Source organism: Zingiber officinale, chromosome 6B (assembly GCF_018446385.1).
Source record: "Zingiber officinale cultivar Zhangliang chromosome 6B, Zo_v1.1, whole genome shotgun sequence".
Lineage (NCBI taxonomy): Eukaryota > Viridiplantae > Streptophyta > Magnoliopsida > Zingiberales > Zingiberaceae > Zingiber > Zingiber officinale.
Genome location: NC_055996.1, coordinates 28,776,485 through 28,799,089, shown reverse-complemented (window position 1 = coordinate 28,799,089; position 22,605 = coordinate 28,776,485). Strand labels below are relative to the sequence as shown.

The window sequence follows — 22,605 nt, the reverse complement described above, 5'->3', positions numbered from 1 at the left end:
TGTTAATATGTTGCGTGATGCACACAGTCACGCACTGCAGTGTCACGCTTATATATCATTTTGATATGTCACATATATTACATGTCACACCCCGTGAGCATATAAAAAAAAATATTTTAAAAATTTTGTTGTGTGTAATACTATAGTTCTAATTTCAAAAGGTAAAATCTTTGATATAGATAGAAGTTTTAAAAAAAATAATTTTTTTTTTATAAGAAATCATGTTATGCTGGGAGCGCATATATAGCACATTGATATTTTACACACTCACATGAGAGACGGAATTGTTGATTTTTTTTTTTCTTAACTTTCAGTTATGTCAATAATTTTTTTTTTTCGATTTAGTGTATGATGATAGTGTTAAGCATTATAAAAAATCAAAAAAAATATTTAATGGATGAATTGACTTATCTTGTATTTATTTCTTAATTAGATTATAATTAGTTTCGGCATACAAATAAAGATATATCTCGCTCCATCTAATCATCTGCAATCATTGATTATACCAAATAAGCACCTATCAATCTCGAATTTGTTTGGAACTCCCTCCAAATCCTAATAAATGTGAAATGTGAAATCTGTTCCGATTTTGTTTCCAATTCTTTCTAACAAACTCAAAAAATCTATAAATTAATATGGCGCACTATGAATTCTTCATTGATCAATTCACCCAACGAGCTGATCGATTCGACGCCACCATGACGGGGAATTGCAAGTGTTCCAGAGACGACGGCCAAGCCACCCACATCGCTCCGGAGTGGGCGACCTCCTTGGCGAAGCGGCAGTTTTCTGGCGACGGCGACGACGACGTTGGCGTGTGGTTCATCGCCAAGAAGACGGTGGAGAAGTCCGACCTGGTGGCGCAGCAGAACCGGCTGTACCTCCCCACCGACTCCGTGGCGACCAATCTCGTCGTCCTTCTCTCCCCGGAGGAGCGTGTGGCGGCCAACCTCGACGGTGACATCTACCGCGAGAGGAAGCGGAGCCGCACGGATGAGGAGACTGATGAAATGATGGTGAGGAAGCGGAAAGCGACTGGGCGGGCACACGGAGGGCTGCCGGTGCGGGTGTACGCGCGGTGCGGGTTCGTGAGCTTCCTGCAGCTGACTCGATGGGATGGCAGCGGCGGCACCGTGGTCAAGGGCGACGAGCTCAAGCTGTTCCGCGCGTGGAGTGCGCTGGAAAAGGGCGACAAGTTGGAGGTGTGGGCCTTCCGCCACCGCAGCGGCGGCGGTGGCGGCGAACTCTGCTTCGCCATCGGGCGACCCTGACGCCAGCTTCTCCTTGTGTAGTATGATACGTAGCTGGGAATGTTTTCGAATTTAAAGGTTTCGTTCTTGAATAGTAATCAATTCATTTTCATTGATTTACTCAATTCATTGATTCATAGTTTCGATTCGATTGTTTGTAGCTGGTCGAGTTTAAGGGAGAACAAGACGCAATCCATTTGATGTAGAGACAGATGCATTTGTTATTACATATATGTAGTCATTTTCTAATAAACTGAATAGATTTGTCATCTTTTGAAATCTCTCTTATTTAAAATCATGGTGTAATGTATCCTTTTTTATTTAATCATGGAATAGATGAAATAAATTCAAAAATAAATTTTTATTCATGAATGAAATAGGATGAATTGAGATGATATTTTAATTATATCAATCATATCTTCAAGTTTTTTTTGTTAAAGGGATATCAAAGATTTTGTTTTTATTAAAAAATAAGATTTCTAGTTGGCCTCTCAATAGGATTGATACGGTGCGTATTTTGTGGGGTCGATAGGATGATGTGGTTATGAGTCAAGGCCACAAGAGAGTCAGAAGTCAAGCTGACTTGGAGGACAGGAAAGTCAAAAGTCAAGCCTCCGTGGCCGATCAGCAGTCAAGCTGACGTGGAGGTCAGAAGTCAAACCGCCGTGGTCGGTCAGCAATCAGGCTGACATGGACAGCAGGGAGGTCAAAAGTCCAGCTTACGTGGCCAAAGTCAAAGTCTCAACGGACAGGGTGGCCAAAGAAGGGGATTATAAGACCAGCCCTGATGGTGAGTTAAACGGGCCCGCGGGCCAGGTATAGCTAAGAACGGAGACTACAAACAAACAGGTCTGGTTACAGGCTTGGCGTACAGGTCGGGACATCCAAGCCAAGGATCTCAGGTCTGGTTACAGACCTAGTGTGCAGGTCGGGACATCCAAGCCAAGGATCTCAGGTCTGGTTACAGGCCTGGCGGGCAGGTCGGGACATCCAAGCCAAGGAGTATAGGTCTGGTACAGACCCAGTGTGCAGGTCAGGACATCCAAGCCAAGGATCTCAGGTCTGGTTACAGGCCTGGCGGGCAGGTTGGGACATCCAAGCCAAGGAGTATAGGTCTGGTACAGACCCAGTGTGCAGGTCGGGACATCCAAGCCAAGGATCTCAGGTCTGGTTATAGGCCTGGCGGGCAGGTCGGGACATTCAAGCCAAAGAGTATAGGTCTAGTACAGACCCAGTGTGTAGGTCGGGACATCCAAGCCAAGGATCTCAGGTCTGGTTACAGGTCTGGCGGGCAGGTCGGGACATCCAAGCCAAGGAGTATAGGTCTGGTACAGACCCAGTGTGCAGGTCGGGACATCCAAGCCAAGGATCTCAGGTCTGGTTACAGGCCTGGCGGGCAGGTCGGGACATCCAAGCCAAGGAGTATAGGTCTAGTACAGACCCAGTGTGCAGGTCGGGACATCCAAGCCAAGGAGTATAGGTCTAGTACAGACCCAGTGTGCAGGTCGGGACATCCAAGTCGGGACATCCAAGCCAAGGAGCAGAAGTCTGGACAGATCCAGTGTGTAGGTTGGGACATCCAAGCCAAGGATCTCAGGTCTGGTTACAGGCCTGGCGGGCAGGTCGGGACATCCAAGCCAAGGAGTATAGGTCTAGTACAGACCCAGTGTGCAGGTCGGGACATCCAAGCCAAGGAGTATAGGTCTAGTACAGCCCCAGTTTGCATGTCGAGACATCCAAGCCAAGGAGTATAGGTCTAGTACAGCCCCAGTTTGCATGTCGAGACATCCAAGCCAAGGAGTATAGGTCTAGTACAGACCCAATATGCAGGTCGCGACATCCAAGCTGGGACATCCAAGCCAAGGAGCAGAAGTCTGGACAAACCCAACGTGCAGGTAAGGACGTATAAGCTGAGGGTAGCCGTGAGCAGGAGACAGTCCTGGAAGCAAGAGACAGGTCTGGATACAACCGGAGATAGCAGATGACAAAGGCAGATCTGGATACCAGCTTAACATAGATCGGGGCATACAAGTTAAGGGTAATAGTATATAAAAGCAGGGTGAGTCCAGATCTTTGAACACAGGCTCGTCGTTCAGACACTACAGGACAAATTAGCCAAGGAATCGTAACCGCTTGTCAGAGAGAATAATCAAGGTGTTAGGGAATATGCCAACAGTCGGGGCTCAATACACCTTCAGTTTTGCCGCCAGCCTATTAAAAAGAGCCACGTGTCAATCACCGCCAGACAAAGTCTGACAGCCGACATTCCCTGACACCCCTTAGACCCAGAAACTGCCATTGCAGTATAAAAAGGGATGTCTTGCCCCTTATGCAGGTACGCTTACTCGTCATTTTCTCACTAGTCTCTACTTTTCGTCCTTTCTCTGTGATTTCTGGGGAAAAAGTACCTGACTTGAGCGTTGGAGGGCCTGACCCGGGGACTTTTTCCCTGGTTTCTGGTCTCTAACGACTGGGGGATTCGTCTGAGTGTGCATAGAGCAACAACGTCATCGTCCCTGTCATTTCTCGCCGTTAACCGCCTTTGTGAACCTTTCTAGGAAGATACCCGGTAGATCCAGCGCTTCAACGACTCTTTGTCAACTTTCTGCATAACAAGGTCCGCCTTCATCCAACTCAGCTTCTGGACGGGATCAAATTTGGCGCCGTCTGTGGGAACACTATAACCTGTTCCGGAACGTGACGATGGAGGAGTCTGGCCGCATAAATGTCACGAAGACCGCTGGAGAGTACGAGCTCTTCAAGGAGGCCAAAAGGCGAGCGGCCTCCGAGAAGCAGGCGACTGTTTCCCGACCACGACAAGCTCCTGTTGAAGCTTCCAAGGAGCCCCTCCCTGTTTCAGATCGGGGTTCTAAAAGAAAGCAGCCTGAGGTATTTCCTCAAATTCCTTATCGTGAGCCTGGCGTGGGATATTACCAGCCAGAGCCTCAAGGGCAAAGCCTTAAGAAGGAGCAGACTCAAGCCTCCATGGCTGAGAGTTCCTTGCCGCGAGATTCGAAGAAGGGGAAGGCCTTTGTCATACCTGAGGTATTCCCAGAAGATCCGGACGAGAAAGTACCTTTCTCGGCCAGGATTTTAAATGAAAGACTGCCTAAGGGTTATAGAGCCCCGTCGATCGGAGAGTATGACGGGAGCAAAGATCCGGAGGAGCACTTAAGAAAGTTTAAAAATGCAACCCTGCTGCACCAATACAGTGATGCTGTCAAATGTAGAGTTTTCTTGAACACTTTAGCTGGCTCAGCTTTAAAGTGGTTTGATGGGCTACCTCAAGGGTCCATCACCTGTTTTTTGGACTTTAAGACGGCTTTTCTGCGTCGATTCGCTAGCAGCAAGAAGTATCAGAAGATAGATCATTGTCTCTTCGCCCTGAAGCAAGGGTCGACTGAGCCCTTAAGAAGTTATATCAACTGCTTTAATCAAGTAGCTCAGGACGTCCCCACTGCCACTTCAGAGATTCTGATGAGCGCCTTCTCTCATGGATTGGGGGAAGGAGAATTCTTCAGAGATCTCATCAAAAATCCCGCTCGAAATTTTGATGAGATGGTGGAAAAAGCTGCTTCCTACATCAAAGTGGAAGAAGCGCAAGCAGCTCGGAGGAAAGCTGAAAGACTACCTCCCTCCGCCAACAAGAAAGAAAGAAGGATACCTCAACCACCTCCTCAACCTCTGCCTCGCGCCCGGGAGGCCAAACTTGTATTTCATCCTGGGCCGGAAGTCAGACCCGCACCTCGAGTTACCGCTGTGCATGCTCCCCGACCAGGGTCATGGAATAATCGATATTGTACCTATCATCGGTCACGTACGCATGATATTAATCATTGTTTTTAGTTCACTCGAGACTCCAAGCGGGTTGCCGAGATGGTTTGCCTCCGCCCAAACTAGCCCCTCAATTGATCAAAATGATGGAGGAACAAACGGGCACGACTGGACAGGCTGGGCAATCCCGCCCTGACCTTGCGGGACCTAGCACTCATCAACCTGGCTAGGGAAAAGAGCCTGAAGGATCACGGGAGGCTGAGAATAGAGGCAATGCTGCCGTCATAGAGATTGGCATGATCTCTAGTGGACCAACTGATGGAGATTCAGGAAGAGCACGCAAGTCTCACGTTCGTCGCTTGGAGGTTCATGCCGTCGGATGCAGTCAGGAGCAAGCTGTCGGCCCTGTTATTAGCTTCGGGCCAGCAGACCTGGAGGGTTTGGAGTTGCCTCATGATGATGCCCTCATCATCAAAGCCATCATTGCCAATAGTTGAGTAGCTCAGGTTTTTGTTGATACTGGGAGCTCGGTCAACATTCTATTCAGGACCATATTCGAAGAGATCCAAATTGATGCTGCTGAATTCCAGCCGGTGGCTACATCTTTATATGAATTTACAGGCAATGAAGTGAAGCCTATGGGTCAGATTAAGTTGGCCATATCTTTGGGCACCGAGCCGCTGGTGCGTACAAGGAGGAGCACTTTGATAGTAGTGGACTCCCCTTCTTCTTATAATTTTATTTTAGGAAGGCCTGCCCTGCATGAATTTAGGGATGTTGTTTCGACCTTCCATCAGAAAATCAAATTTCCAGTGGGCGAGCAGGTCGGGGAAGTTAAAGGGGAACAGAGGGTTTCTCGCCGGTGCTATATTGACATGGTCCCAGTGGAGGCTCGGAAAAATCAAATGATGCAAGATGGAGGCATCCACGCTGTTCAAGAGGAGCCTCTTCCTATAGCCGAGGAACCCATCCCCTGGGAAGAAGTACAATTACACGCCGAGCGACCCGAGAGTTTGACCCGGGTGGTCAGCGACCTGCCCTCTTCCCTCAGAGAAGAGTTAATTCAGTGTCTGATCCACAACCGGGACGTCTTTGCCTGGTCTACTGAGGAGCTGCCCGGGGTCAAGCCGGAAGTGGCTGAACACAAGTTGCATTTATTACTATATTCCAGACCTATCAAACAAAAGAAAAGGAATTTTTCAATAGACCAGAATAAAATAATAAGAGCCGAGGTAGATCAGCTCAGGAAGGCAGGACATGTTCGGGAGGTGCAATTCCCATCATGGCTCTCCAATGTAGTCTTGGTAAAGAAGCCTAATAATAAGTGGAGAATATGCATAGATTTTCGAGACCTCAACCTGGCCAGCCCTAAAGACTGTTATCCTCTGCCCCGGATTGATCAAATGGTGGACTCCACGGCTGGCTACGAGAGGATATGTATGCTGGACGCCTACCAGGGGTATCATCAGATACCTCTAGCAAGGGAGGATCAAGAAAAGGTTAGCTTTATTATGGCTGACGGTACTTTCTGTTATACTGTCATGTCCTTTGGTCTCAGGAACGCCGGAGCCACCTACTAACGAATGATGGATAAAATCTTCTGGGAGCAGATCGGGCATAATGTGAAAGTTGATGTGGATGACATACTCATCAAATCCCCATTAGCTGTGAATCTGATCCAAGACGTGGAGGAAACATGCAGGACTCTCCAACAATATGGATTAAAGCTGAACCCCTTGAAGTGTCTGTTTGGAGCTAAGGGAGGAAAATTCTTGGGTTACCTGGTGACTGAGCGAGGAATAGAAGCCAATCCTGAAAAAGTTCAAGTGCTAAAGGATATGCAGCCTCCTCAAAATTTAAAAGAAACCCAGAAGTTAGTCGGCAGAATAACAGCCCTGTCAAGATTTATTTCCCGATCTGCAGACCGAGCTGCTCCTTTCTTCAAGGTGCTAAGGAAGGCCTCTAAATTCCAATGGGACGAAGAATGCACCAGAGCTTTCGAAGAGCTGAAGAAGTATTTGGAGACTCTCCCCTCTCTCTTTAAGCCAGTTGTAGGAGAACCTTTATGGGTCTACTTGTCGGCTACCCCTGAGGCTGTAGGGGTTGTGCTCGTTAAAGAACATGATAATGTACAACGGCCAGTGTATTTCTTCAGCCATTTATTGAAAGGAGACGTGTCTCGATACACGGCCGTAGAGAAGTTGGTTTATGGATTGGTCCTTATGGCTCGGCGGTTAAGACCCTATTTCTTATTGCATCCTATCACAGTCCTAACCAATAGCACCATGGGAAGAGCGCTAACTAATGTAGAAGTTGCGGGTCGGCTTATCAAATGGGCAACGGAGTTGGGAGAATATGACATACAGTATCAGCCGTGCACCGCCATTAAGGCTCAAGCCTTGGCAGATTTCCTGACAGAAGTTCATCAGACCAACTCTGAAGAAACCTGAAAGATCTACATGGATGGGTCTGCTAATCACCAGGGAAGCGGGGTTGGGGTCTTGGTAATATCTCCTCAAGGAGATATACTCCAATTAGCGGTTCGATTGAATTTCCGAGCCACGAACAATGAAGCAGAATATGAGGTTTTGTTGGCAGGACTGCAAGCAGCCCGGCACGTAGGGGCAGCCCGGGTAATCATTTATTTAGATTCGCAGTTGGTAACTCAGCAAGTGACAAGCAACTTTATGATAAATTGTGATAAATTGCAAGTGTACCGGGAAGTTTATGAGAGGATGAAGGAAGAATTTACAGAGGTCATTGTAACTAAGATACCCAGGTCGGAAAATGAGAGGGTAGATGAGTTAGCAAAGATTGTCAGTTCCTTGACTACTTGGGTGTTGGATCGGTCAACAGCACAAACTTTTCTGATAGCCCAGATAGATCTGCAAAATAATAGAGAAGCAACTATTGATTGGCGGACACCCATGATCAACTATCTCAGGCAGGGTATCTTACCAACCGATCCAGAAGAGTCACGGCTGATTAGGAAGCAAGTGCATGCTTATGTAATGATTCGAGATCAGCTCTATAAGAGATCCTTCTCTCGACCTTTACTCAAATGCTTAGGGGTAGAGGAAGCCGACCAGGCCTTGCGAGAAATACATTTAGGATGCTGTGGCAATCATGTTGGCGGCCGGACATTATCTCGCAAGGTACTCCTGGCCGGGTATTTCTGGCCTACTTTACAGAGGGATGCTCACAAGTTGGCGAATACATATTTGTCCTGCCAGAAACATCAAAATTTGACACATCGACCTACGACCCTTTTGAGAACGTCTATAGTTTCATGTCCTTTTGATCAATGGGGCATGGATATCGTGGGCTCATTTTCGATGGCGCCTGGTTAGAGGCGTTTCTTATTGGTGGCAGTGGACTATTTTTCTAAATGGGTAGAAGCAGAAGCCTTGGCCCGGATCACAGAAGATGTCGTCATTCAATTCCTATGGAAGAACATTCTTTGCAGATTTGGTATTCCTCACAAGCTGGTGTCTGACAATGGAAGGCAATTTCAAGGACAAAGAATCCAGGCCTGGTGTAAGGGATTTGGCATAACGCAAGCCTTCACTTCAATAGCATATCCACAGAGAAATGGCCAAACCGAGGTGGTTAACTGAGAAATAGTACGAGGTCTGAAGGTTAAGCTGGACCATGTGGGCAGCAATTGGGTGGAAGAGCTGCCAAGCATTCTGTGGGCCTACCGTACAACACCTCGGGAAAGTACAGGTCTGACACCATTCCACCTGGTTTATGACAATGAAGCAGTTGTACCCATAGAAATTGGAGTGCCACCTGTCAGGAAGACACTATATGATGAAGGAAACATAGAGCGGCGGTTAGCTGAGCTGGATCTCATTAGTGAAACTCGGGACAGAACGGCGGCTCGGTTGGAGGCCTATCGACAAAGAATGAGATAAAATTATAATAGAAGAGTGATTCCTCGATTCTTTGGAGAAGGAGATCTGGTCTGGAAGCAAATCAAGCCAGTGGGGGACATGACTAAGCTAGCACCTCAATGGGACGGGCCTTACAATGTCATTAAAAAGTTAACATCCGGAGCTTACTATTTACAAGATGAACGGGGCAAGAGGCTAGATCGACTCTGGAGCGCTAATTAACTGTGACCTTATCGAGTTTGAAGAAACAGGCCTAGAAGTGTAAGTTGGGTGGTAAGTCAGGCTGTCACTTATCCAACAAACAAGGATAGCAGACCAGGGAAAAGTAGATCGGAGAGAGCAGAAGAAGATGTGAAAGTAGAAATTGTATGTCCTAATACTTTTTATGACAAAGCTAAGCAATTTTAGTAAAAGCGAGCCTTAGAATGCAAATGAAGTAGCAAAGTACTTTACAAGAAATTGTCAAGTCATTATATACAAGTAGCTAGGAAATATCACTAGAAAGGAGCAAAAATTTCATCCGGGATCTCTTTAAGGATCCGGTCATGGTCTAAAAATTCAGGAGGCGGAAGTGACTTTAAATAGTCTTGCTCATAAAGTTGGCGCAGAGCCCCGCCTACCCCATAGATAACAGACGTGGAGAAACGCTGTCCAGCCTGTGCACAGAATTCTGGAGAACGCAGATACAGAGCACGGTTCTGTAGACAGCGATCGTTCTCTCCATCTTTGTAAATAGCCAGAGTTGTTGATGCGCCCTCTGTGGTAGCCCGAGCCTGAGCCAGTTCATTCCGGGCAGTGGCCAGTTCTGCTACTTGGGAGGTCAATTGGGCCTCCTGAAATTTCAACTGCTTGTCTTGCTCCTGCGCTAGAGTCTCGGCAGCACGCAGCTTCTGAGCCAATTGGTTCATAGCTCGTTGATGCTCTAAAGCTTGTTGATTTATACTCTGCTGGTGCATAATATCGACTCGACTTTGCTTTTTCTGGAGATCTTTTAGTTCATGGTTGGCCAGCGCTAGGAATACTTCCAGGTTGTTCTTCTTTTTTGTCAAATCTTTTATCTCGACCCGTAAAGCATGACTAGCTTAGGCAGGATCATTCAATTGCAGTTCTAATTCAACAGCCTGGTCCCGCAGCACCTTATTCTGATAATGAATAGCGTGGAAGGAATTGTTCACTGCTAGAGACTCTGCACAAGCCTGGGGCATACAGGAAATATCTGATAAGAGCGGGAAAAACAACAGTTTGGAAATCTTCAAAGTTTACCTGGATATACAAATACAACTCTGCGAATTTATCTATTTGAGCCAGAGGAGGCAAGGAGTCCATGTGCTGTATGCTTTCTTCCCATAAAGTGGCTAGACGACCTTTTATCTTGAGGGAGCTGGTGGGAACATCTGGTCGGGACCATAACCGCTCCTCGGAAGGGACAGTAGTACAGTAACAGTGATGAGTAAGCGGGGGTGGTTCTGAGGGCCCCGCGATTGAGCCAAGAGGAACTGAGGGCCCAGCAGTTGAGCCAGAAGGAGGTGAAGAAGGCCCCGGAGGAGGTGCTGCGGGTGGGGTAACTGAAGGGCGTTCTGAGGGGCCAGCTTCGCCGCCCTGAGGTTGCTGCGATGCGGAAGGTTGAGCCAACGGAGGCTCAACCTGAATATCGGACGAAGTAGGGGGATCATTTACCAGGCTCGGGAGTGGAGGCGGAGTCACAATGGGAGGTGGAGGAGAGTCAACTGCGGATGGAGGAGGAGAAGGGATAGACGACGGGCCTGAATCGGACACCGGACGAGAGGCTCGGCATCGACGTCTCTGAGCCAGTGGCTAGCCGTCCGAGTCAGAATCATCGGAGGGTGATCGAGCCCTGCGTCTAGAAGGAGAAGGGGCATCCTGGCTCAGGCGGTCATTTGTGGAGCGGCCCCGGCGAGCTGCTTGAGAAGCTTCTCTGAAAGCAGGGCTGGCGAAGGAAACGTTGCCTGATCTCCCACCAAGGCCCATACGTCTTTCACCAAGGCCCAGACCAGGGATATAAGTGGCTCTGGGAGGACTGACCGATTGGAGGGGTGTTGGGGTAGTAGGCCGAGCTGTACGTGGGGCCCGGGGGCGAACAGGGGTAGCCGACCGAGGTGGACGCGCAACCCGAGGATGAGCAGGGATAGCCGATCGGGGTGGACCCGCAGTCCGGGGGTGAGTAGGACAAACCAAAGGGGCAGGTCGGATGCCAGAAGACCGTCGTCGAGCAGGTCGGGGTGGAGGATTGGCCGGGGTAGCCCCACCGATTGAAGTCGAAGATGAGTGGGGGAGTGCTCTCCTCTGTAGGATAACTCGACCACGCCTCATTAGTTCCATATCGCTCAGAGGAAGGGGCTGAACCTCCGAAGAGTAGGTTAAGACTTCAGCTGCACAATATAAAGTGAACCATTAGTTGTCGCAAAGAAAATAAAGTACCTAGGAAGGGATAACAGAATGGAAAGAAAGGCTTACCCAGGGAACGAGGCATCTCAAGGGTCAGATAACTCAGGCGAAAATAAGACAACAATTTCTCCCCAAATAATAGACGCGTTAAGTTCAACTGCCAGCCGACCAAGCGAGACGAGGCTTCTATGTAAGAAGAATCAAGATGAAACTCCCCTAGTTCAGGAGATGGAGGAAGTAATTGTTGCCATCGCAAGGGCCACTCCACCTCGTGAGGAAAGCTAATAAAGAAAAATTTGTTCCTCCAGCTCGGGTCAGAAGGCGGTAGGGATGAGAAAAAAGTAGTTCAAAGACGGGGCTGAAAACGGAATGTACCCTCTTCCTGGCGCCAAAGGGTGAAGAAGCAATGGAATAAGTGGGCGGATCAGGATAATTCACACACATCACATAGCACTACAAAGCCGCAGAGGATCCTGATGGAGTTGGGTGTCAGTTGCCCCAGGGGAATTCAGAAGTAGCGGCATATGTCGGAAAAGAGAGGGTGGATAGGAAGACGAAGGTCCGCCACAAATTGCTCTTTAAAAAAGGTGCTAGAGCCAGCAGGGGGATTGAAGAATTGATGTATTCTAGTGGGGATAATCACTTGCACGTCATCCTCAACTCCGTAGGTATAGCGTAGGTCATCTCGGTCCAATTCATCGAAGGTGGATGAGCCAGGATAGTACACCGCCGCCAAAGAAGGAAGAAAGGAAGGGGAGGCCATGAGAAAAAGAAACAAAAAGAAGAAAGATCAAGAAAAAGCAGGAGGATCAGAAGTAAGGAGGGATTCAAGCAAAAGGAAGAAGAAAAGGACATAACACGCTTGAAGTCGAAAGCGAGGAGAATATGTATAGTCGCCGAGCAAAGGGGCAATTTCGTCAGACTATCATCCATCGGAGAAAAATAATGGGCGGGAACAACGAGAGCCGAAGGATCTTCCTTGGGAATAACACCCAAGGGTAAATTTGGAAAAAGAATCAACGCGAAGTACAAAGAGGCGGATCTCGTGAAAAGATATGAACAGTTGTCTTAGAAAAGTGCCCACGCTTTCCCGAGCTGGGCTTAACTCTTAAATTCCCCGATCCTCATCAATACAGACCTGGATCACGAGGGACCCCGGTCTGGGCTTAACTCTTAAATTCACCGGTCCTCGTCTATACAGACCTGGATTACGAGGGACCCCGGTCTGTGCTTAACTCTTAAATTCCTCGATCTTCGTCTATATAGACCTGGATCACGAGGGACCCCGGTCTGTGCTTAACTCTTAATTTCCCGATCTTCGGTTATCTAGACCTGTAATACGAGGCAAAGGACAGATAGAGGAGCAAGACCGAGGTAGGGGATCAGCAGGGAAGGATAAGGAAAGCAGGTCGGGGAAATAGAAGGATCCCCGACCAGGGGTAAATGAGACCCAAAATAGGTGGCCAAATTACACACAAGGCCATGGGGCGTTTCAGATGGGCTCAGACGGGCAATATACAAGACTACCAACAATAGAGCAACACACTGTCAGATGATTAATATGCTAAGAGAAAATTGAGAGCCCGCGGTCAAGGGGTATCATGAGAAGGATAAACACGCTAAAGTGAAGATAAATCAGCAAATAAGTTGAAAGAGAGTTGGTTAGCTACAGTTTTACATCAAAAAGTGCAATACATGTTGCCATCTTAGGGATTATCGTCCGCGGGGGCGGGATTATCATCAACAGGGCCAGCAGGAGGCTCAGGGAGGTAGGAGGTAGAATCAGCCGGAGGCTCGGGAAGAAGGAAGAAGTTGTCATCATCTTTGAAAGAAGGGAATGACCCATTAGGAATCTCGTTCATGATGCGACCTATATCTAGGAAATCTTCTGAAGGGGCAGCCCGAAGCAAATTCTGTTCAAATATTTGATGAGCTCCTCCCCCCGCGCCACAGCATACCATGAAACTCATCAGATCTCCAAGTTTCCTCATGAAGAAAGGGGAGGTAACGTAGGCTCACCTGTAGGCTCTCAGACGACCTACTTCCCCTGCTTGATAATCTGTCAGATTAGTCTCGGCCTTCTCCTTGTCAGCGTGGGCCAGAGTCAAGGCTTGTTAACTTTGAGAAACGTTCTCTTGAGCTTTTAGAAGGTCGGCCTGCATAGATTTAAGAGTCGCTTGGCTGGCCTCCTACTAGCTTTGAAGGGTTTTCTCCCGGTCGGCGCTGGAAGCCAATTGACCCTGGACGTCTGTTATAGTCTTCTGAAGAGTCTCCCGGGTTTCTTGCAGGCTCGCCAATTGGGTATCCTTTTTATCCAGCTCAGCTGCTAGCGCCCGACGCCTCTCCACTTCGGAAGTCAATTTGGACTCGCTTGTCTGCAGAGCAGCTTCCAAAGCCTTTATTTTGTCAAAAGTCGCATGAGAAATATTGCGGGCAGACTCTATAGACTCCCCAATTAAGCGAAGATAATGCGCTAGGTCTCCCGGAGTCGGATTGAGGGGGTCGCAGAGAGTTAGTGGCAACTCTAACTCCTCAAGGCGAGCCTTTAATACTTCATTCTCCCTCTGTAAGCTTCAGGCATATTGAACGTCACTTAGGTTAGCGGAGCAGGCCTGCGTTAGATATAGAAAGAAAAATTATGAAAGATTTCAGCAGAGAAACATAGAGATAAGAAGACTTACAGAAACAATCTGGCAAGCCGCTTGATCTAGCCCCTCCACCGGGGGATTCTTCCAAAACTTTCGATGGTCTGAGCGCCAGGAGGCCGCTAAGTCTCCCTCTAATTCAACCAGGGCAACAGGGGGAGGAGCCCCTTCAGCAGTTTCTGCGGTGGCGGCGGCATCTGATCCTGTGGAGGAAGGCAGGCGCCAATAGTCAATAAAGGAATACTTCTTGCGACTCTTCCTCCGAGATCCAGAAGTAGACACGGGAACAACTAAAGCAAGGGAGGCAGATTGAGTCGTAGAGCTCCCGGGCTGGTCCACTAAAGGTAAGGGTAGCTGACCAGGAGAAGAAGCTTGAGCGGGAAAAGAAACTTTCTCAAGAGTTATAACTCGACCAAGAGCCGGGACGTAACGGGAACCTCAAGCCCCATATTAATCTCCCGGGCGGGAGTAGCAGTCTTGGTTTCTAAAGAGCGAAGGGCAGCAGATGAGTGACGACTGGAAGGAAGAGGTGGAGGTGACGCCTGAATAGCTGGAGTAACCTTCTTCCTCTTGCGCTGAAGTTTCAGGCGTTTGGCTGGCCGGGGGGATGCAACTCGCTTTTCCTCGACCTTCTCTTCAGTGGCCTCCCCGACATGCTCTTCAGTGGCCTCCTCGATCTGCTCTTCAGTGGGCAAATCAACCTGTCCTACAGCGGCCAGGTCTTCCATTGGAGCCACATCCATGGGAATGGCCGAAGAAGCTGCCTCTTGGGCCGGCGCCGGTGGGATAGGTGGTGGAGCGGAAGGAGCGGACTGTGAAGCAGAGGGGCCAGATCGGGAAGAAGCTGCCAAACCTTGCTTAAGCTCCTCACTTAATGTTTTCAAATAGGTGACAGATCGGCGCTTAACATCGGAGGAGTACGCTCGGAACATGGCAGCCTCTGCGATAAGAAAGAAAGATACCTCAGTTAGCGAAGAGTAGCGGAGAGGAAAACGGGGTCTTACCAAACGGAGCCCCGATGTCTGCCCGAACGGGGTTGAGCCCAAACAAATACAGAAAGCCTTCCAACAGTAATATAGAAAAGCTAACGCTCATGCCTTGTAGTGTGTCTGAAGCGGCGTTACAAGAGGGTTGGTGTTGATGTACAGGGAGGTTGGAAGGGATGTTAGAACACCATTGGGCAGGCCCAACCAGGGGCTCAGGGGACCTAATAAAAAAGAAACGAGATTTCCACCCCTTATTGGAAGAAGGCACGTCTGAAAAAAATTTATAACCCAGCCTCGCCTGTACCATAAACACTCCTGGTTCCGAGCGTTTAAAAGAGTAAAAATGGTGAAATAGTTGGACTGTCAACGGAAGTCGGTACACACGACACAAAATGACGGTGCCGCAAATTGCTCTGAAGAAGTTGGGAGCAAACTGAGATATGCAGATGCCAAAATATTCGCTCAGGGCAGAAATAAAAGGATGGATAGGAAAACGGAGGCCCCCCAGCAGTTGATCCCGAAAAACAGTCATAAAGCTTTCCGGAGGGAATGAAGGATGCTCGGTAGGTGTGGGGATGCGAAGTATGTATTCTTGGTCAAGCCTCAAGTCAGATCGAATCATGAATAGGTTGTGTTGGTCTATGTCAGAAATGAAACACGAATACCAAAAGGTAGCCTTACCATCAGCCATTATCGAGATGAGGAAGGTTGAAGAAGAGGATAGTCTAGAAGAAGAAGGGCACCCGGCGGGAAGAATGTAGAAGAGAAGGAGACAGTGCACCAAAGACATCGAAGCAACAAGAAGACGAAGGTAGTCGAAACGCTCAAGGCAGCAACGATGGACTGCCTTTAGGGCTTATAACGAGGGTTTTCCTAGGGAATATCGAAAGGCAATGTCGGGTATATTTTCGGGCAAAGCGCTCAAAGTCGTCCAATCATGGAACGATATGTTTTTCTTGGAAGATGTGTACAAAAAGTAGTGCAGTTGGCAGCATCATACGGCGTAAGCAATAAAGGCATGGGACAGGTGTCGCCCCCCTAGGAAGCGTATTAATGATGGACGTGATAAAGAAATCATGAGGTGAAGCGGGCATAGGGAAAATGTTCACTAGGCGATCTCTCGGGAAAGGACAAAGAAAATAGGCGGGAAAAAAGTTCAAACGTCACAAGTCCACAAGACATCCTTTTCTTAGGGGCTGAGTAATATTTTAAATTTCTTTAGCCTCACAATACCCTTTACCATATATTTTTTTCCTGTAGACGAAATTGAAGCGGATGCTTCAAGGGAGATTCAAATAATACCTGTTTGGGGAATTACCTTCCAGGGCGGCAACATCTAGCCTGGTCGGGAAATTACCTTCTAGGGCGGCAACGTCTATCCTGGTCGGGAATTTACCTTCCAGGTCGGCTGTCCCAGACTCTCGCCCCAGTGCGAGTTATAAGTGAGCATGGCTCTCATGCCCAATGACCTTCCAGGTCGGCTGTCCCAGACTCTCGCCCCAGTGCAAGTTATAAGTGAGCATGACTCTCACGCCCAACGACCTTCCCAGTCGGCTGTCCTAGACTCTCGCCCCAGTGCGAGTTATAAGTGAACATGGTTCTCACACCCAATAACCTTCCAGGTCGGCTGTCCCAGACTCTCGCCCCAGTGCGAGTTATAAGTGAGCATGACTCTCACGCCCAACAACCTTCCCGGTCGGCTGTCCCAGACTCTCGCCCCAGTGCGAGTTATAAGTGAGCATGACTCTCACTCCCAACGACCTTCCCGGTCGGTTGTCCAGACTCTCGCCCCAGTGCGAGTTATAAGTGAGCATGACTTTCACACCCAATGACCTTCGGTCTTACCGTCCTGCCCACTCTCCATGTGACCTTCCGGTCATTTGTATCGCCCCAAGGCGAGTTATAAGTGAGCATGGCTCACACCCAACAACCCTCACGATTCCAGACTCTCACCCCAGGCGAGTTATAAGTGAGCACGGCTCTCACGCCTAACGACCTTCCAGGTCGGCTGCCTCCCAAGTCTAGGTCAAGTTATAAGTGAGCATGGCTCACGCCCAACGACCTTCCAGTCGGCTGTCCCAAACTCTCGCCCGGCGAGTTATAAGTGAGCATGGCTTTCACGCCCAACGACCTTCAGTCGCTCCAGACTCGCCCTCACGAGTTATAAGTGAGCATGACTCTCACGACCTTCAGTCGGTGTCCCACTCTCGCCCGGTCACGAGTTATATGAGCATGACTCTCAAGCGACCCTCGGTCGGTTGTCCCATTCTCGCCCGGTCACGAGTTATAAGTGAGCATGACTCACGCCCAACGACCTTCCGGGTCGGTGCGACTCTCGCCCCAGGCGAGTTATAAGTGAGCATGGCTCACGCCCAGTTCGGTGTCCCAGACTCTCGCCCAGTGTGAGTTATAAGTGAGCATGACTCTCACGCCCAACGATCTTCGGTCGGCTATCCCACCCCAGACGAGTTATAAGTGAGCATGACTCATGCCCAATGACCTTCCCAGTCGGCTGTCTCTCGTCCCATCACGAGTTATAAGTGAGCATGGCTCTCACGCCCAACGACCTTCCAGGTCGGCTGTCCCAGACTCTCGTCCCAGTACGAGTTATAAGTGAGCATGGCTCTCACGCCCAACGACCTTCCAGGTCGGCTGTCCCAGACTCTCGCCCCAGTGAGAGTTATAAGTGAGCATGGCTCTCACGCCCAACGACCCTCCAGGTCGGCTGTCCCAGACTCTCGCCCCAGTGCGAGTTATAAGTGAGCATGACTCTCATGCCCAGCGACCTTCTCGGTCGGGCAATGATTTTCTTGAGCAATATGTTTTATATTCGCCGACACACCAAACCGCAAGCTAAGTTATCACGTCCGGTTGATCAATAAGCAGTATTCAAGGGTTCTGATTACATAGGGAATCTCGCAGGCCTATCCTCAACTGGCACGTTGGTTTTAGTCAAGAGTTCATATGGTATAAGGTAACATTGGGTAAGCAATCTACTTTTATTACTATTATTTTTGTTAGAAATATTAGACGGACACGGGTGTTCTATAAAAATGTGATGATATCCGAAACAAAGCGTGGAACTACAATAGGAAGGGAATACAAAAAACAACTGTTGTTCCGTTAAAATCAGAGGTGCATTCTTTAATGATTTACATGGCTACCAGAGCCAGACGCTTGAGCCTGCTTAGTCAGATGAGCTCGGACCTTAATTAGATCTTCTATTATAAGGTCGATGGTACGCTTCAGTTGTCCAATGATTTCATCTTTGATCCGTCCTTCCTCTTTCTAAAGATCCACCTCATCTTCATGCTTCCTCTTCAAATAAACAATGTACTGCCCCTGACTCTGAAAGTCCGATTGAGCTTTATGCTTAAGAGTGATTTCGGCTCGGGTCCAAGATTTGGCGGTCACCTAGAGGCTTCCATCTCGTGAGTAAGGGAAGCCTGAAGATCTCTGCTCGTGGTCATCTCCTGAAGGATGCCTTCCTTTTGAGCCAGTAACTCCGTCAGAGTGGCAATTTGCTAGAGCGAAGCTTCTTCTTTTTGAGCTGATAGCTCCAACAGATGGGAAGTCTGTCGAAGCAAAGAAGCAAGTTCGCTAGGTTCCGTGGTAGGTTCCATAGGTACAGAATACTGCATTAACCAAAGGATAGCTGGAAGCAGCGGATGTTCAGATCTTTTATAAGGAAGGAGAAGGTGAAGAGATTTTCTTGAAGCTCGAGGCGGCGCTTAGAAAACAGTGTAATATTTATAGGAGGAAAGTGCGCTAGGAAGATGAGGAGTCAACATGAGCACCGGAGATAGAACCTCTCCTAGAAGGACAGGAAATTCCCCAAGAGGTAGAGGGGAGATAGGGAAGCAAAGGGTGCGGGAGCCAGGTCAGATAACACAAGCACGGGGGTCTAGTCAGTCGGACTAGAGTCTCCTTCGACGAGACTTGAGGGGGAGGCTTGTGATACAGTGCGTGTTTTGTGGGGTCGATAGGCTGATGTGGTTATGAGACAAGGCCACAAGAGGGTCAGAAGTTAACCTGACCTGGAGGACGGGAAAGTCAGAAGTCAAGCCTCCGTGGCCGGTCAGCAGTCAAGCTGACGTGGAGGTCAGGAAGGTCAGAAGTCAAGCCGCCGTGGCCGGTCAGCAATCAGGCTGACATGGACAGCAGGGAGGTCAAAAGTCCAGCTTACATGGTCAAAGTCAAAGTCTCAACGGACAAGGTGGCCAAAGGAGGGGATTATAAGACCAGCCCTGATGGTGAGTTAAACGGGCCTGCGGGCCAGGGATAGCTAAGGACAGAGACTACAAACAAACAGGTCAGGTTACAGGCCTGGCGTACAGGTCAGGACATCCAAGCCAAGGATCTCAGGTCTGGTTACAAACCCAGTGTGCAGGTCGGGACATCCAAGCCAAGGATCTCAGGTTTGGTTACAGGCTTGGCGAGCAGGTCAGGACATCCAATCCAAGGAGTATAGGTCTGGTACAAACCCAGTGTGCAGGTCGGGACATCCAAGCCAAGGATCTCAGGTATGGTTACAGGCCTAGCGGGCAGGTCAGGACATCCAAGCCAAGGAGTATAGGTCTGGTACAGACCCAGTGTGTAGGTCGGGACATCCAAGCTAAGGAGTATAGGTCTGGTACAGACCCAATGTGCAGGTCGGGACATCCAAGCCAAAGATCTCAGGTCTGGTTACAGGCCTGGCGGGCAGGTCGGGACATCCAAGCCAAGGAGTATAGGTCTGGTACAGACTCAGTGTGCAGGTCGAGACATCCAAGCCAAGGATCTCAGGTCTGGTTACAGGCCTGGCGGGCAGGTCGGGACATCCAAGCCAAGGAGTATAGGTCTGGTACAGACTTAATGTGCAAGTCGGGACATCCAAGCCAAGGAGTATAGGTCTGGTACAGACCCAGTGTGCAAGTCGGGACATCCAAGCCAAGGATCTCAGGTCTGGTTACATGCCTGGAAGGCAGGTCGGGATATCCAAGCCAAGGAGTATAGGTCTAGTACAGACCTAGTGTGCAGGTCGGGACATCCAAGCCAAGGAGTATAGGTCTAGTACAGACCCAGTGTGCAGGTCGGGACATCCAAGTCGGGACATCCAAGCCAAGGATCAGAAGTCTGGACATACCCAGTGTGCAGGTCGGGACATCCAAGCCAAGGATATCAGGTCTGTTTACAGGCCTGGCGGGCAGGTCGGGACATCCAAGCCAAGGAGTATAGGTCTAGTACAGACCTAGTGTGCAGGTCAGGACATCCAAGCCAAGGAGTATAGGTCTAGTACAGACCAAGTATGCAGGTCGGGACATCCAAGCCAAGGAGCAGAAGTCTGGACAAACCCAACGTGCAGGTTAGGACGTATAAGCTGAGGGTAGCCGTGAGCAGGAGACAGGCCTGGAAGCAAGAGACAGGTCTGGAAGCAAGAGACAGGTCTGGATACAGATCCAGAGTGCAGATCGAGATGTGCAGACCGGAGATAGCAGATGACAAAGGCAGATCTAGATACTAACTTAACACAGATCGGGGCATACAAGTTAAGGGTAATAGTATATAAAAGCAGGGCGAGTCCAGATCTTGGAACACAGGCTCGTCGTTCAGACACTACAGGACAAATCAGCCAAGGAATCGTAACCGCTTGTCAGATAGAATAATCAAGGTGTCAGGGAATATGCCAACAGTCGGGGCTCAATACACCTTCGATTTTGCCGCCGGCCTATTAAGAAAAGCCACGTGTCAATCACCGCCGGACAAAGCCTGACAGCTGACATTCCCTGACACCCGTCAGACCCAGAAACTGTCGTTGCAGTATAAAAAGGGATGTCTTGTCCCTTATGCAGGTACACTTACTGAACATTTTCTCACTGGTCTCTACTTTTCGTCCTTTCTCTGTGATTTCTGGGGAAAAAGTACTTGAATTGAGCGTCGGAGGGCCTTACCCGGGGACTTTTTCCCTGATTTCTGATCTCTAACGACTAGGGGATTCGTCTGAGTGTGCGCAGAGCAACAACGTCATCGTCCTTGTCATTTCTCTCCGTCAACCACCCGTGTGAACCTTTCCAGGAGGGTACCCGATAGATCCAGTGCTTCAACGACTCTCCATCAACTTTTTATACCACAAAATTCATCTTCATCCGACTCAATTTCTGGACAAGATCAAGGATTAAAATCCAGATGAAGATTTTGACCTCTCAAAAGTTATTCAAATGCTTCTCGGTTAAGTAGATAGCCGACACATTAGAAAGATCTATAAAAAGACATTTCCAGAAATTATCGAATCTTATTTATTTGAAAGACTATAGCATAAAATTAATTAAAAGATATAATTTGTAATATATATTTTATTATATTAAAATATAATAATATTATTAATATTAGATAAAAAAATTATTGATATCAAAAAGAAAAATGATACAGATTTTGTATAATATTCTTGTATAATATTCGCACTTATATAATAAAAATGATACAGATTTTGTATATTTTACTTTTGCCTTTTTAAAAGCTTAAATACTAATGATTGAACTAAAGTTATAAAAAGAATAAAAGACCTGTAACTTTATAAAGACAAAATAAAATTTTCAATACCAAAATAAGTAACTAAATGGGTATGTAAACAATTTATATAAGTGCGAATACTTTTTTTTTATATTTACAGATGGAAATTCTTTTTTTTTATCATATTTATAGATCTTTAATTTTTACTTTTTTTAAAAAAATAAAATAATAATATTTTTGCACCGATTCACATGGTAATCAATGATTCCAAACCGTGAACAATAATTGACTTAAAAGATTAAGATTAACGATCGATATTTCTAATGTTATTGAACTGATAATTTTAAATTGTTGAATTATCAAATATGAATCATAATCGAGCCTACTTGAGCTACTTGCGCTACTTGTATATGTAATATAATACATAAATACACATGTTGATAACTTACTCTCTTTTATAAAAAAATTAATTTAATTTTTTATATCATATATTAAACTAAGAATAAATATTACATTTAATCTTAAGTGAAAAGATCGTCCATAAATTAGGTAAAAGTCAGATGAAGGTGTGTCAGATCCATACAATAGTGCAATGGTAGGGTGACGCTCAAGAATTCCAGCAACAAATTATTGTAACGAACTCCCTCTTATAAAAAATTAATTTAATATCATGTCCGATCTTAGTAAAAAAACTAAGAAAAATACACTTTTTAACATCATTGACTTAAAGTATTTATAAAACTTCTCTACTCGCAGTGTTATCAATTCTAAGATGTCAAAATAAAAAAAACTCTAGATTTTTAATTATTAACGAGAAAAATTCTCAATAATATGCCGAGCTGAATCTCGAACTCTAAATTATTTATTAATACATTTATAAAAATTACTAATAAAATTTAGAATTATTTTCGATATACCTAATAAAAATTGAACCAATTAAGGAAAGTTAAATTAAATTTTTAAAGTTTTTTTTTTTCATTTATCACTGTTTCCCCCTCATCCCAGGTGCATGTCTTCATCAGTCGAACTTCCCTGCCTGCCCCTCGCGAGCCGTCGACAGCCGGACTTCCCTCTTTCCCTTGCGAGCTGTCAAAGTTTCCCTCTCCCCCATTGCAACTCATTCCTCGTGCGCCCCTTCAGTAAATTGTCAGCCCACAAG

General features: G+C 47.5%; 1 protein-coding gene and 1 pseudogene across 1 annotated transcript; one reads left to right on the top strand and one right to left on the bottom strand.

Annotated features, from left to right (window-relative positions):
* Positions 1–6,610: 6,610 nt before the first annotated feature.
* On the top strand, positions 6,611–8,941 carry LOC121990876. The gene is made up of 5 exons (XM_042544931.1): positions 6,611–6,767; positions 6,948–7,240; positions 7,508–8,369; positions 8,491–8,561; positions 8,663–8,941. Exons 1-5 carry the CDS (start codon positions 6,611–6,613, stop codon positions 8,939–8,941), a joined length of 1,662 nt encoding a protein of 553 aa, XP_042400865.1.
* A 13,066-nt stretch (positions 8,942–22,007) lies between these two features.
* Positions 22,008–22,151, bottom strand: LOC121993280 (annotated as a pseudogene).
* Positions 22,152–22,605: the final 454 nt, after the last annotated feature.